General features: G+C 36.3%; 3 protein-coding genes across 4 annotated transcripts; 2 read left to right on the forward strand and 1 right to left on the reverse strand.

Moving 5' to 3' along the window:
* LOC109714249 (imidazole glycerol phosphate synthase hisHF, chloroplastic) lies at positions 114-7,481 on the forward strand. 2 transcript variants are annotated; one of them, XM_020238776.1, is made up of 19 exons: positions 115-326; positions 415-497; positions 689-783; positions 1,522-1,625; positions 2,360-2,529; positions 2,626-2,740; positions 3,127-3,185; positions 3,274-3,312; positions 3,404-3,502; positions 3,997-4,059; positions 4,137-4,199; positions 4,325-4,407; positions 4,613-4,721; positions 4,801-4,854; positions 5,165-5,252; positions 5,367-5,404; positions 5,577-5,682; positions 6,053-6,219; positions 7,137-7,481. In XM_020238776.1, exons 1-19 carry the CDS (start codon positions 140-142, stop codon positions 7,194-7,196), a joined length of 1,782 nt encoding a protein of 593 aa, XP_020094365.1. In that variant the 5' UTR covers positions 115-139; the 3' UTR covers positions 7,197-7,481. The 2 variants fall into 2 exon arrangements, with proteins under 2 accessions (XP_020094366.1, XP_020094365.1); XM_020238777.1 differs by lacking the exon at positions 2,360-2,529 and having other exon boundaries at positions 114-326; positions 2,630-2,740.
* Positions 7,553-8,543, reverse strand: LOC109714250. Its single transcript, XM_020238779.1, has one exon. It carries the CDS (start codon positions 8,491-8,493, stop codon positions 7,675-7,677), a length of 819 nt encoding a protein of 272 aa, XP_020094368.1. The 5' UTR covers positions 8,494-8,543; the 3' UTR covers positions 7,553-7,674.
* Positions 11,082-15,779, forward strand: LOC109713854 (60S ribosomal protein L23). The gene is made up of 4 exons (XM_020238104.1): positions 11,082-11,142; positions 11,526-11,810; positions 14,658-14,699; positions 15,320-15,779. The coding sequence occupies exons 1-4, from the start codon at positions 11,130-11,132 to the stop codon at positions 15,400-15,402; spliced, it is 423 nt and encodes a 140-aa protein (XP_020093693.1). The 5' UTR covers positions 11,082-11,129; the 3' UTR covers positions 15,403-15,779.

Below are 15,796 nucleotides of genomic sequence, written 5' to 3' on the forward strand. Positions count from 1 at the left end.
CACAGAGGGTTAATTTGCCAAAAATAAATTTAGAAGGGTTATTTGTAAAGTATAAAATTTTAGAGGATTATTTTGTAAAAAAGTCTCACCTTAAACCCTCCCCTTTCGCGAGCAATCGTCCTCACGTCCCCTCGTTCCCATGGAAGCAGCGCCGCCGCAGCGCTTGTGCGGAAGCGCTTTTCGGCTCCGCCCTTCTCCTCCTCCTCCTTCGTCGTCGTCGTCGTCGTCGTCGTCGTCTCCGCTCCCTCGTCTCCTTCCTCGGAAGCTCCACTTCCGCTCCAAAAAGCGCTTCTCCGTCCTCGCCGCCGCCGCTTCCGCCGACCGCAGTAAGATCCCCGATCGCCTCGTTACACTCGATTCCGCCATCTCCATTATCTAATCCATCGTTCCTGCTGTATTTAATGGCGAATTTAGCTGTCACGCTGCTCGATTACGGCGCCGGAAACGTTCGCAGCGTGCGAAATGCGATCCGGTATCTAGGGTTCGACATCAGAGACGTAAGATCTCAATATCCGCTAAAATTTCACTTTTTTTAACTTTTCTTCCTAGTTTTAATGCTGCGGCAGAATATTTAACTTTTGATCCAGTCGATGTGGATGCTTGATGTTTTCGAAACAGTAGTTATAAATGTTTGAGAATTGATTTGAAACTTGAATAGTGCTAGTTACTAGCTTGCTGAAATTTCTAGGTTCAAAAACCGGAGGATATCCTAAATGCGGATCGACTTGTTTTTCCGGGGGTTGGGGCCTTTGCGGCAGCAATGGAGGTGCTAAACCAGAATGGGTATACTTCCTTTCTTTATGTGCATATTGTTTACCTCTCTAAAGTATCATCTTTTATTATGTGCATTTGCATATTGTTTACCTCTCTAAAGTATCATCTTTTATTATGTGCATTTGCATATATTTGCTGCTTGCAAAAGATACTTCAATGTTATCAATCTGATAAGTTGGTTAGGCAAATGGCAATCTTTTCGGCTCAAGCAGACTTCGGAAATGAATTACGGCTCTTGCTTACTGTAACTTTATGTGTTATTATTATTTTTTTATTGGACATTCAGAATTTGTGATTTTGACATATCAACTTGTTTGCATAAGTTACAATGTCTATCTATAATAGCTGTCTTGAGCTTTATGATTCAGTGCTCGATTTCTTACTCTCTTTGTATTTTCTCATCTTGAATATACATATATTTTCTTTCCATAATCTTTACTAATTTTGATGTATGCATTCATTTGGTGGTTCTGTTTCATTAATTTTTTTGATTTATTTCAATCTGTGATTAGAACCATTTCCACTAACAATAAGACCTTTTGTCTTAAGCACCTACTCCCCCCACAACTCGTTCCTTGTTTAGATACGGTGCATTTATCATCCTAATTTGCTAGGTGGCAATCTGAATTGGTTACGCTCTTCTTTTTCTCAAGTTACTTACCGTGACTTTGTGTGTAGTTTTTGTTGCAAAAGTGAAATCATTCTTGTTGGACTCGGATTATCTAAGTTCTGTTATAACTACTGCAGCATGGCAGAAGCACTCCGCATGTATGTCGAAAAGGATCGCCCGTTTTTAGGAATCTGTCTTGGACTTCAATTGCTGTTTGAGTCTAGCGAGGAGAATGGTCCAGGTAATATTATTTTTCATTCCTTGTCAACTTTGTTCAAATATGTTGGTTAGGGGTGGAAAATCAAAAAAGGAAAAACAAATAGTGAATGTTGTTTAACTTCAATTATCAGCTTGATGGTCGAACTCTTTTGGGGTAGATTAGTCAATAATTTTACAGTTTTTTTTCATTACTTCCAATTTTTTTTTTTTTCATTATGTTTTCAACATCAGTTTGGCTAATGTCAATGGTGAAATTCACTTTCACAAATTATGATAAAAGTTTACTTGTCTCATGATTAGCTTTTTTGATTGGCAATTGTATATTCTCCTGTTTCCATAATTTATTTCGTTGCTTTGAAGTTCATATGATTCAAAATATCATCCAAAGGCTGTTAACACAAATTTGCTTCACTGAAATATGAAAGCTTCCACCAAAACATACAGATGCTTTTAAGTTTGCTTTGTTCGGAGTATTGCGCACCATCCAGCTTGTTAATCATTTGGAATTTCTTGCTTAGTGCTGTCATATCTTTAGGAGGATAAGATTGCTTCATTCTTTTGTTATGTACATTTAACTAGAACTTTGCTTGAACTTATGAAGCTCGTCAGTAAGAAAACCTGTATTACTGCATATTTTGTCCTCCAGTTCCGTCTATGCTGTGAATCTGCAAATCCTACAAAACAAACATATCTCAGATTTATTATCTTTCTTTCTTTTGTAACACTATTTTTACAGTTATAGCATATTCTACACAGTTGAAGGTCTTGGGGTGATACCTGGTCGGGTTACTCGCTTTGACTCTTCAAATGGTCTCATAGTACCTCACATTGGCTGGAATGCTGTGCAAATTACCAAAGAATCTGGGATTTTGAATGGCATTGAAGGCCACCATGTCTACTTTGTTCACTCATATCATGCAATGCCTGTATGTTCGTCCAGCAACTTCTATTTTTGTAATTTAGCCCTATAATTTGCTTCCATGTAGCTTTTGGACCAAAATCATTTCTTTATATTTGGTTAGTCAGATGCTAATAAAGACTGGGTTTCGTCAATATGCAACTACGGTGATAGTTTTATATCTTCCATATCAAGGGGGAACATACATGCTGTCCAATTTCATCCAGAAAAAAGTGGAGGTAACCTTCTATTGCATCAGTGGCAGATCAATTTGAAAATAAAGCTATAAGGAACTACGATAACTATAATTATTGTGTAATTATCATATGCAGATATTTCATTTAGTTCCAATACATTGCAATGTTGGATTGATAAATCACTAGTATATACTATGATACGAGGTCCTCGTTTAGTGCTGCTTGCCATTCAATGTTTATTTTATTTGCTGATTAATATCTTTATTCTTTGCATACTTATATATTGATTTTTTTATCTCTGCAAAGGATATCTTGAGGTGGATGATAGCCTTTTCCATCCTTTTTTATTTCAGTATGTCATTTTCTGTTTCTTTAATTTATTTTAGAAGTTATTACTCTAATTACAATGTTTATTTGGAGTTTTTCAGCTATTGGGCTTTCGATACTAAAGAACTTCCTGAATCCATCTCATTCGTCAACAACAAAGGTAGTCCTTAAGTATCTCAGTTTTGATGGTGTCCTTTTCTTTTGTCTTTAAAATCATTTTGACAATGAATTGCTTCTCTTTGCCACAGGCATCAGCTCATCCAAAAGCTTCAAAACTGGCGAAGAGAGTAAGGGCATTGAAATCTAGATAATATTTCAATCCCTGTGCATCACACTATAATTTTGGATCTACTCTTCTCAATCTCCTTACATTTGCAGGTAATAGCATGCCTTGATGTGCGAGCAAATGATAAAGGGGATCTTGTAGTGACGAAGGGGGATCAATATGACGTAAGGGATCAGACGGATGAGAATGAGGTACGGGAGATAGGCTTTTATGCTTGTATGTAGTATAAGGAGCTAATGAACTGAATGCACGAACTATTTAGACTGGCTATGTATGTACAAAGGTGTAGAGATACATGTCAAAGAGAGCTAATGAGACAGTTACAAGAATTTTCAAACTGGCTTCTCATAGGCTTTAGAAAATGCCATTGTTGGGCAGTTCTTAGTTCGTGGGCTGAGGGCAGTTCTTAGTTCGTGGGCTGAGGGTATCAGTGCTGAATTTGATGAAATGAGGAAGCAAAAAATAAAATGAGCTTAATATCTTTGAAGATGAAGATACAGAAAACAGTGTTAAACATAGTCGCCTTACAAAAGATTAAAATCAAAACCGCTTGTGTTTTATGTACCAAAGAAAAACCTTGACATTAGTTTAAAGAAAAATTAATTTGTTCCTTTGTTTTTGGTGCACTTTTAGTATCTAAATTCTCAACTTGTTGGACTTGTTTATATATTTTTTTTGCCAACAGGTGAGAAACCTCGGCAAACCAGTGGAGCTGGCAAGTCAATATTACAAAGACGGTGCTGATGAGGTACCATAGTAAAGTCATAGTAAATATGACATACACTTACATTCAACGCAATGTGTAGTAATGAAATACCATTTCAGGTTAGTTTTCTAAACATAACAGGGTTCCGTGACTTTCCTCTGGGAGACCTGCCAATGTTACAGGTTTGGAGCTATTAATTAATATTTCCTATTCTAAATTCTGTAAATCCTTTCTATATTGGTGATGACACCTTGAGGATTGCTTTATGAACTATCTTATGACTGTGAAAACAATTAATCTTATATAGGTTTTGCGTTACACATCTGAAAATGTCTTTGTACCACTTACGGTTGGAGGTGGCATTAGAGACTTCACAGATGCTAATGGGAGGTTAGAATTCTAACCCTCCTGTTTAGCTACGTTTTTATGCTTGCCAATTCGCCTGCATGTTCACGAGCATTTCAATTCATTCTTACCATCTATGGGCTAAACAATATTGACTACTTGAGATAATTGTTTTATTAGTTTTGAAGCTCAATTATTACAACTATCATGCTTCCTAGGTATCCTGGTTAAGAGGCTTATCCTTCTGTAGGTACTATTCTAGCTTAGAAGTGGCATCAGAATATTTCAGGTCTGGTGCAGATAAGGTTTCAATTGGAAGTGATGCAGTTTATGCTGCAGAGGAATATTTAAAAACAGGGGTAGGCGCGATATATTATATTGCCTTTACATAGTTGATGTAAGATTTTCCAATTTGTAACTTATCTTTTTGTTCCTTAGGTAAAGACTGGAAAGACCAGTTTGGAGCAGATCTCTAGAGTCTATGGGAACCAGGTCCGTGCTTTTTTTCTGTGTATATTTTACTTATAAGGAGGGTTCAAATGTAACATGGTGGTTTCTTTTTATTTTAGTTGACTTGCCTTGTTCTAGCAGAAAGTAGCATCATCTACTATTTGAAAACTAGATATTAGAAGCTTGTACATTTTGATGAACTAATTTCAGTCAACACCTTGGCATGTGCTCTTCTAAACACATAGGCTTTAGACTTTTTATCGACGAAAGAAGAATCAACTTGCTTGTTCTACTTTAAATTGATAACTAGTTGTTTCTATATAATAATAATAATGAACCCTCTATTTTGTAGGCAGTAGTTGTGAGTATTGATCCTCGAAGAGTGTATGTTAAAAGTCCTAATGATATCAAATTTAAGGCTGTGAAAGTGACGAAGCCAGGTACTTTTTCAATTTTGATTGTTATAAAGTTCACCCTTACTGTCTCATTTCATCGTTCAATCTTTATTCGTTCGAGCTTTGAATGTATCCTCCTTACTCTTGTGCTGGTTTTAGGTCCGCTTGGTGAAGAATATGCGTGGTACCAATGCACAGTAAGCACTTCATTTCTAATTGGCCATTATACATTGAACTTGACATGTATTTCGAGTAACCTTACCTGAGTTTATTTGTAAAATTTGCCTCTAAGTCATGACTATCGTGTGTATTACAACCTTTTATACAATGAAGATATATCTTTACAGATATTTTCCTTTCCTTGTCAAGGTAAATGGTGGACGTGAGGGTCGGCCTATAGGAGCTTATGAGCTTGCAAAAGCTGTTGAAGAGCTGGGAGCTGGAGAGATTCTACTTAATTGCATTGATTGTGATGGTATGACTGCAGATACCTATAACAGCTTAATATTATTGTCAATTGCTCCTGTGCCATATCTTTTTTTTTTTTCTTTATTTTGCCTCTAATGGTAATTAATCTCTCCTTCCCTTTCGCTAAATCAAAATATTTTCTTTTGCTCTTTGTATCTTGTAATCTTTAGTTGACTTACAGGAATTTGATGTGTCATGTAAGTTTTTCGTGCATCAAGGATTAGTCTTGTGGTTTAGTATGTCTGAAATTTATAAATATAGCTAAGATCATGTTCCACGTCTGCAAGCTGAAGCATGGACATGCCATGCTCTTTTATGTGAATATTGTTTAAAATAGAACGATAGTATTACGGTTTGAAGTATGTATACTTTTGCAGGTCAGGGACAAGGATTCGACATAGACTTAATTAAACTGGTATCAGACGCTGTAACAATCCCTGTAATCGCAAGTAGTGGAGCTGGTGTTGTAGAACATTTCTCCGAAGTCTTCCAGAAAACGAGTGCTTCAGCAGCTCTTGCTGCAGGCATTTTCCATCGCAAGGAGGTACCTATATAAAATTCACTTACGCTTTTATCCAGAAATGTTTCTTAGCAGTCCCTGCAATTCAGTTTTTTTTTGTCTTACAATCTTAAGTGAGCTTAGCCATCACCGATATGGCAGATTTAAGGGCCTGTTTGAAGCATGAACATCTTCTTCAGCAATCAGCATCTCTCTTATATTTACTCAGTAGGCATATGATGAAAAGATATCTATAAACTGCATATTGTATAAATCACCTTGTAGCTAGGTGGAATGCACTATTCTGATAAATCATGATCATTAGGAGTTTGCAATGGAACATGCTTGTTGGGCGGACTTATACACTGTAAACTAAGTCGAATAGGCGATGATGCCCTTCCCAAGGAGATGCGGGATCTTTCCAATTTCTTCTCTCCTTGCTTCCTGTTTTAAGCAATCACAAAAAGATAAATCCTCATGCAACTCGGGATAATTTATCCCGAGATCCATACAGTGATAGAACTCTTGGGCCTGTATTATCACGGTTGTGGTTACAAGAAAATTATTTGAACCGATAATGTTCTTTGCTATAAAAAATCGACATTTTGCCATGTGCCCATATTCTTATAGTTTTTTCTTTTAAAAATGTCATTGTAACTTTGATCAGACTCGGATAATAATCTGCCAACTACTTCGTAGCGTAGAGAATTGGCTTTCATCAATTTATATATATGCGACTTTGGTCAAAACTAGGTGCTATTAGCTTGTGTGATCTCTCATGTGCCCTACAAACAGGACATGCTAAATCATCCATGTAACTTAATCATTCAACTTGTGTAGCTTAAACTTTGACTCTGTTTGGTTTTGTGTATCTAGATTCAATTAAACTTATCATACTGACAGTCTTGTCGAAAAAAAAGGGAGAAGAAAGCATCATTCTGACTTCCATTGTGATGATCCAGGTTCCGATTCTATCCGTGAAAGACCATCTTCTGCGGGAAGGTATTGAGGTGAGGATGTAATTCATCCACGGAGAAAAAATTCGCGCCCGTCGAAACAATCACTAGCAGGATTCTTGCCATGCTATTATTCCCATCTCATAAGGCAATGTTGTGTGATCTTTTTAGTTGCCCGGCCATTTGTTTGTTGGTGGACCTTCTTAGTCATCTTGAAGTTGTCACTCATCACTATTATTGTTGCCTTGCTATTTATTTATTGATGGACCGAACATTTTTAGTTAGCTCAACCTATATAAGCTGTTTGCAACAGTACTATTTAATTCCTTGAGATGAAACCTGATTCTAATCTCTTCTTCTTCCACCTCTCTCTCTCTCTCCATCCGGAAAGTCTGTGTAGATAAAATTTGAAGAACTCAAAGTGAGGTCTTTTCAACTAAACATTTATGTGATTCATCATTTCCATTGCTAAACAAGCTTGTAACAATTGATGTTGTATCAGCAACATACTAAACATCAAAACGGGAAACAAAATCAAATCAGATCAAATCAATCTCCCCTGCCTCTTCTTGATCATATCGAGAAGAGCCCCTCGCCCCGGGAAAGGATTATTACACGACAAATTCCCATTACCATTCCCTAGTAAACTCTCTCTCTTCTTCTCCTTCACAAAACCACCATTACTACTGCTGCTGCTGCTACTACTACTCTCATTCTCTGCTTCTTCTGCTACTACTCCCACCTCTCTCCTCACCGTCTCCATTTGCTTCTCTCTCTTCGCCCTCCTCCTCTCCCTCCTCTCCTCTCTCTTCTCCCTCACCATCGGCACAGCCACCCCCTCCTCCTCCTCCTCCGCCTCCAAAATCCTACCTTTTGCTCCGCCCAATCCCCTTCGGGCTCGGGGGATCCGCCCCCCGAAGGAGGTGCCGAGGAGCTGGAAATCGACGCGCGCCCACCCCTCCCTGTCGTCGTAGTCCCACCCGAAGCGCTCGGCGACGTCGCGGAGCTCTGCGACGACGCCGCCGCCGGGGCCGGAGGGGGAAAAGGAGGAGGCTCCGAGGGCGTCGCCGGAGAGGAGGCGCGCGGCGTGCTCCCACTCGAGGCGGTCGCGGTAGACGGGGTCGGCGAGGACCTGGTCGGCGAGGCGGGCCCAGGGCTCGGAGTCGCGGGCGCGGAGGGTGGAGGCGACCCAGCGGAGGTAGGAAGAGGGGAGCGAGCCGAGGCGCCGCCCCCTGTGGCGCCCGAAGTCGACGACGCGGTCGCGCGCGGGAGGGAGGGAGCCCTCGGAAGAGGAGGAGGAGGAGAGGGCACGAGCGGGGCGGAGGAGGTGGGAGAAGGGGAGGTGGAGGTGGAGGAGATGCATTGGTGTCTTGGTGAGGACGACGAGGAGGAGGAGGAAAAGGGGGAATTGGGATAATCATAAACTCCCATCTCAATCACTTCTTGCTTTTATTATATATATAAAATATAATAATAATATATAATATGTATTATAATAAATCTAAAATTTAAAAGTTTTTATATTTTTTAAAAATATTTAAATATTTAAATTTTCAGTTAATTATCATAAAGATCGAAAGTGTGCACCAAAAGAAAAAAATTTTCTAACTTTTTAAAATTTTTGATTTTACTATGTAATTGTTTAATTTGTTTGATTTGACTCGGTTAATGATATTTTAATTTTAAATTTTAAATGTGTTATTTATCTCTCTCGTTTTTGCTAATATACTTCGTATAATTCTCGTTAACTATAAATTTATTAAGATTGGTAATTAGTTTAAATTTTAAAATCAAAATATCATCGACTGTCTTAAATCAAATAAATTAAAAGATTGTATGGTAAAATTAAAATTTTAAAAGGTTGCATATCAGATTCAAAATAGCCTATAGTTCATATAAGTCTTGTACATTTTTAATGGTTAATTGTAACTAAAGAAACTTTACACCAAAAGAAATTTTAAAAAATAATTTTATTTATAAATTTTTGTAAATTAATAAATTATATCTTTTTATACTTAGGAAAGTGTTAAGGGAGTGTTTGGATCCATGTAAAATTAGTTCGAAAATTTTTTTTCAGTTGAAAATTAATTTTCTTTTGTTTGGTTCTCTTTAAAAAAATATTTTCGAAAAACTTTTTTTACGAATACGCAGAAAAATCGCGTTTTCGTTTTCCGCTCCGTCTGAGTGGAAAACGAAAAGCTACGAGGAAAAAGTCGCGGCTCACAGGCGCGGCTCACATCCTTTTGCACGCGGTGCACACCCTATATATTTATAAATAAAATTATATATATATATATATATAATTTTATTTATAAATATATAATAATTTATTTTATAATATTAAATACACATTATTATATATTATATTACATATTTATTATATAATATATAAATTATAATAATTAAATATATTATGATAATTATAATATACTAATAATATATAATATATATAATTAGAGAAAATATATATAATAATTATAATATACTAATAATATATATAATAAAAAATATATTAAATAGTTTTTCATCTACTAATTTTTTCTTTCAACCAAACAAATGTCATGAAAAATTGCTTTTCTTTTCCTACAAACCGAATACAAACGACGTAAAGCTTTTTTCCACCAAAATTTTTTTTTTCATAATTTTACGTGGAACCAAACACACCCTAACAATCCCAGAGTTTACAAAGCCCTTTGGATTTTAGTATTAAAGGAAAAAAAAAATTAATGCTACCCAAACACTATAATATAGGTGTAAACATTACATACTAACATTCTTGTAATCCTTATTAACTCACTTATCTTATCAAAGTTTTATCTGAATAAACTTCAATTTACTGCTACTTTTATTTTGCCATTCCGTAGTACCAAAACTTGCACATAACTATTCAGGATGTAAAATATATATCCCTATATAAGGACTTTACTTTTGAATAAAATTAAGGTTAAAAAAATATATTACTAACCTAAACTATAAGCCAATTTCAATTGACTATCCAACTTTTAAAAATTTGAATTTATTATTCATTTTTTTTTAATTTATTCGATTTAAGTCAGCTGATGATACTTTAACTTCAAATTTTTAATTAATTTTTAACTTTAATCAATTTATAACAGCAAGAATTGCATGACGTGTACTAATTAAATATATAAAGAAAAATGATGCATTCAAATTTTGAAGTCAAAGTATCGTTGACTGACTCAAATTAAACAAATTGAAATATTGAATAGTAAAATTAAAATTTTAAAAGATTAGATAGTCATCAAATTTTGAGGGCTAAGTTGTTGGAATTGAAATTGGGGAAAATAAAAAAAAAATTATAATGAATTTTAACAAATTTAATCTATAATTAACTTAAAATGATGTATAATTCAGATAAATTCTATATATTTTTATTTAAAATAAAAATAAAATAAAATATGTAAGTTAAAATTTAAATACGAAGAATGAAAATAAAATCAAAGATCAAAATTTGAGGGATAAATTGTTGGAATTAAAATTGGGAAAATAAAAAAAAAATTATAATGAATTTTAACAAATTTAATCTATAATTAACTTAAAATGATGTATAATTCAGATAAATTCTATATATTTTTATTTAAAATAAAAATAAAATAAAATATGTAAGTTAAAATTTAAATACGAAGAATGAAAATAAAATCAAAGATCAAAATTTGAGGGATAAATTGTTGGAATTAAAATTGGGAAAATAAAAAAAAAATTATAATGAATTTTAACAAACTTGATCTATAATTAACCCTAGCTAGTACTCTATAGAAGGACCCGTTTTAGGGTTTAGGGTTTTAACCCTCATCCGACGGCTCCGATCTCAAGCTCCAAAAGTCAAAAATACCCCTCAGTTTAAGCGACCACCGCAGCCGCTGGCGAGGGCATTTCAGTCATTTAACACCGACTAAACCCTACTCACCGTTCTATAAATAAGCACGAAAACCCCTCCCCGAACCAACCTCGGCGTCGGAGTCCCAAATCGCCGTCGCCATGTCGAAGCGAGGTAGGGTTTCCCTCCTCTCATCTAGGGTTTTGGCTTACGGTGTCATTGTTTCCATGATATCGAGACGCTAATGGCGATTCCCCTTTCTCCAATTCTACGCTTCATGTTCTTCTTCTTATCTACTTTCGCCTATACTCGATCTTGAAGCTTTTGCTTCTGTTTCTTTCGATTTTTTTTTTTTTTTTTGGTTTTATTTGACTCTTGTGAGAGATGCGAGTTCGAAATCATCAATTTGTAAACAAAAGATCTCCTTTTTGCGGAGAACTTGAATCTATTTGAGCTTACATTGCAAAATACGATCTTTATGACGTAATTTTTCCTAGAAAGGTGAGCACTCGGTATCGCTTTTGCCACTAATTGCATTGCTTTTGGCTAAAATTTAGGGCGCGGAGGTTCGGCCGGAAACAAGTTCCGGATGTCGCTGGGTCTCCCGGTGGCGGCGACCGTAAACTGCGCCGATAACACCGGAGCCAAGAATCTCTACATTATATCGGTGAAGGGCATTAAGGGTCGGCTTAATCGCCTCCCCTCGGCCTGCGTCGGCGACATGGTCATGGCCACCGTGAAGAAGGGCAAGCCCGATCTCCGCAAGAAGGTCATGCCCGCCGTCATCGTGAGGCAGCGCAAGCCGTGGCGCCGAAAGGATGGCGTTTACATGTACTTTGAAGGTAACATTCTTCTGCCCTAGTTGTCCCTGTCCATTTTTGATTTGTTCTTTAATCGATCAATCACGTGAAAGAACAAATCTTGTGTTGGAGCTGTTTGCATTAGATCTTCCAATTTGCTTTTTTTCTCGTAATACTAATTCCTGATGAGAGTAGAGTATATAATTGTCGGTTTGTGCTATTATATATATCAGATATACATGGTATAGATTTTTCAGCTTCGATCTCGCTGTAATTGCTATGGCTTCCTGATGGTAGTGTCGAAGATGATTTTGTACTGAAGAAATTTTCTTGGTATGCGGATGTATAAAATTTTTATTCCTCGTAGATGAAGTGATTACTGAGTTTTTCGTGCATGCCATGGCCATGAAATCTGCACTTATTCTTATGCGCTTTTTAGTCTTTTTCTTAATTTCAATCTGCAGTGTTACTTATCAATTTGTTTCCTTATCAATGCCGAACAGGTGTGATAACGATAGCAAATAGTTTCTCTCTCCCTCCCTCTCTGTTGTTGAATAAAAAATACCCTCCTTGATAGCTTGCATTTTTTTTCCTTCGGAAAGAAGCTTTCCTGAGACAAACATATACGTGCTCATTGATGTTTTACTTTTCCAGTTGCTTTTCTTTTTAATATATCTCTTGTTCTAGTTGCGGAATGTACATAAATATTCTTTAACTTTTTGATATAATGGAGTTTTTCATAATTTAATCCCTTTTCTCTTGATTGCTCCTATTTTGTTGCTCTTATGACAACGGGACTTGATATGCTTTGTTTTAATTATTCTGCATTTCTATCTATTGTACATAAAGTTTTCTCCCCTTTTCTTGCAGAGATATTTTTCGTATTTTTTGAGTCAGATTTCAGTTTTATCTTTGAGGTGACAGGAGAATTTTTCTGGGTGAAAATACTCCCAACTTTCTGGAGCAAACCCTCGATGTTTGCATATTCCTAAGTAAATGTCACAAAGTAAGCCTTTGGATGTTGATGGCTCTTCTTGTAAAGACTATCTTTTCATGGAGTTCCTCCATTTGAAGGCGGTCTCATATTCCATCGCCCTGAGGAGCGGCATCGCTGCAATTACCTTTTGGGACTGGCCATGAGACAAACATGTACATGTTCTTTGATAAATTAGCATCTAAGCTCTTTTGCTGCTGATGTGTTTTTGTGGTTAGTCTGAGACAAGCAAATTCATATGTTTCCTAACTTCCGATTTATCAATCACAGCTTTTTTGTTATTTAGTAAATGTTTTTTTTGTCATCTTTGTGTACAGTAGACATGGTCTTTATTGAGGACATGTAGCTTGCAACTCGTGTGATCTTTCGTGCCATGCTTTTTATCATGTTTTTTTTTTTTTTCAGAAGTCATTTCCTTCTCTACGCTCTCTTACTTCATCGAACCAGTATTTTGTGGATTATTTGTTCAGTGATGGGAGAATTTTTCTGGGTGAAACTTCTCCAGCTTGCTGGAGCAAACCATCTATGTTTGCATATTCCTGAGTAAACATCACAAAGTAAGCTTTTGCATGTTGTAGGCTCTTCTTGGAAAGATCTATCTTTTCAAGTAGTTCCTCCATCCGAAAGTGGTCTCATATTCCATTGCCTTGAGTAGTGGCATCGCTACATTTACCTTTTAGGAATGGCCATGGGACAAACATGTGTTTTAAGATATTTTCAGTTATAACATATTCATGTTTTTTCAACCTTGAACTACCATTTTTTCTTGTTCTGTATTGTGGATTCAATCTGTGTTTTTTTTGGTGGGAAAAACTGTTACTAATCACTAATCAGATGTAATAAATAATCCTACCTCATCTGGTTTCATTCTAGTTGGATTTTTATTTGCTGAATTTGACTGTTTTACTGACGGGAGGATTTTTCTGGGTGAAAATTCTCCAACTTGGTGGAGCAAACAATCCATGTTTGCATATTCCTAAGTAAACGTCACAAAGTAAGCTTTTGGATGTTGATGGCTCTTCTTGGGAAGATCTATCTTTGCAAGGAGTTCCTCCATCTGAAAGTTGTCTCATATTCCATCGCCTTGAGGAGCGGCGTTGCTGCAATTACCTTTTAGGACTGGCCATGAGACAAACATATGCATCTTCCTCTGTATTTTTTTGTGTTACCCACTTCAATATTTGTGGTCAGTAATGGCTGCTACATATACTTTATATTTGTTTAGTAATTGCTTCAGTATATTCTTTAGTTGTTAAACTATCCATAGATCTCTGTAGCGGTCGTAGGATTTTTTTTTTCTGGCTGGGATTTTCTTTATAGAAATCCTGTACTAGTTCGTGAAAATTTACTCATCAAGAAATTATTCGGCAGCTGATGGTTCTAAATGTTTTCTCCGTTGTATTGTTGGTTGCTTCTGTTCTGAATTGAGTGACCCGCATACAATATGTTATTCTCAGTAAGAAGCATATATGGAAAAGATAATAGACCAGTCTTAAACAGCATGGTGGTTAATTGCTGCACTGTGTTACCTGTCGCCTGGTACATTTTTTTATTCGTGGAAAGTTTGATGTCATTCCATCTATCACCAGCCAAAATCTTTGGTTACTTTGCATGCTCTAATTTCATTTCTTTTGTGCCAGTCAGGCTGCTTTAAGCTCCTAGTTCTAAAGCCAGTGAATGTTTTGTAGCTCCTAAATAAATATTGGTTCTTTAATAAATATTGGTACTGGAGACAAGCGATGTACATTTATTAGTATTCTGATATAACTGCGGTTATTGAATTGATCAGTTCTGTTGTTGAAATATCTGTTGAAGACTTGAACTGGTGAATTTATTTTCTTTTCTGTTGTGTCAAGTTGTTCTCTTGACAATTTTTATCATTTGCTCTTCTGCAGATAATGCAGGAGTTATTGTGAATCCCAAAGGAGAAATGAAAGGTATGCTAGAGTTAACTTGATAGTATTAGTTTTACCTCGTTCCGTTTTTTCCAGTACAGAAAGAGACTTTGGTGTTGTAATTGCTTGGCCTCGATTCAGGAGTAGCAGGTATCTGGCTAACAAAAAATGCCTAGGCTTCTAGCCTTCTCAGGAGGCAGGAAGAGCTCATTCCTAGTCCTCAATAGCAGAAGCCTGAAGCTGGGGCTTCTGCTTTTAGCTGCTTATGGCATTTCTTTGGGTACATTTTAGGGTAGAATACCTCAAGGAAAGACTAGAACACCAAAAAAAGAAAGAGTGGTTGTATGGTGATTTGCATTTTGCCCTATCAATATATGAAACTCGAAATTTGGAGATTTATCTCTGATCAATTTGAATATCCTTCACCCTTTTGACAAGGGAAGTTGTTATCATAGTTCGCATAATCAAGATAGTAAAGCACAACAAAGTTGTATAATCTATTGTGTTCATTTGCATTTGAGGCATTTTAGCAGTAAGCTGTCTGCAGCTCTATTCTAACATACTGGTGCAGAAGCTTCAGCAGGCTAAGCAGGCCTCTGCATTATTTTATGCCTAACAAAATTATGTTCAGATAATCAACAGAATGAATCTTTTTAACGCAGGCTCTGCAATAACGGGACCAATTGGAAAGGAATGTGCCGACTTGTGGCCTAGGATTGCTAGTGCGGCCAATGCTATCGTTTGATCCCCTCGCCTTTGGAAGAAAAAGGAAACAAACTTCTACACCAATAACCAGAATTGGGAAAGAAGTATACATATCTTCACTTTTCTGCATTTTCCAGCTTTGAACAGGTGTCGGGCCTGTCGAATCATGGCTCTGTAAACAACTTGTTGTCTAGCATTATATTCACTAGAATTTCCTTGACTTTCAGCTAGAGGATTTTAGACATCAAACTACTGAGAAAATGATTTTTTTGTGCTTGTGTTTTGGTTGTGAAAGTTGCTGAAGCTTTTGGCTAGTCTTACTTCAAGTTTGTCATTTTGAAAAAGATTATTCCAGAATAGAATGGGTGAAACCGTGATATATGGATAATTATTTCAGTTTCTACCCTATTTGTTGAATCAAAGATAACAAATGA

The sequence above is a fragment of the Ananas comosus genome, linkage group 8 (genome assembly GCF_001540865.1).
Source record: "Ananas comosus cultivar F153 linkage group 8, ASM154086v1, whole genome shotgun sequence".
NCBI lineage: Eukaryota > Viridiplantae > Streptophyta > Magnoliopsida > Poales > Bromeliaceae > Ananas > Ananas comosus.

Bases quoted from the DNA above. Each gene is read 5' to 3' on its own strand.
- LOC109714250 (XM_020238779.1), bottom strand. From the start codon at position 8,493: ATGCATCTCCTCCACCTCCACCTCCCCTTCTCCCACCTCCTCCGCCCC.
- LOC109714249 (XM_020238776.1), top strand. From the start codon at position 140: ATGGAAGCAGCGCCGCCGCAGCGCTTGTGCGGAAGCGCTTTTCGGCTC. The intron at 784-1,521 runs GTATACTTCCTT...TAACTACTGCAG, and splicing joins GAGGTGCTAAACCAGAATGG to CATGGCAGAAGCACTCCGCA. The intron at 2,741-3,126 runs GTAACCTTCTAT...GGAGTTTTTCAG, and splicing joins TCATCCAGAAAAAAGTGGAG to CTATTGGGCTTTCGATACTA.
- LOC109713854 (XM_020238104.1), top strand. The intron at 11,811-14,657 runs GTAACATTCTTC...GCTCTTCTGCAG, and splicing joins CGTTTACATGTACTTTGAAG to ATAATGCAGGAGTTATTGTG. The intron at 14,700-15,319 runs GTATGCTAGAGT...TTTTTAACGCAG, and splicing joins TCCCAAAGGAGAAATGAAAG to GCTCTGCAATAACGGGACCA.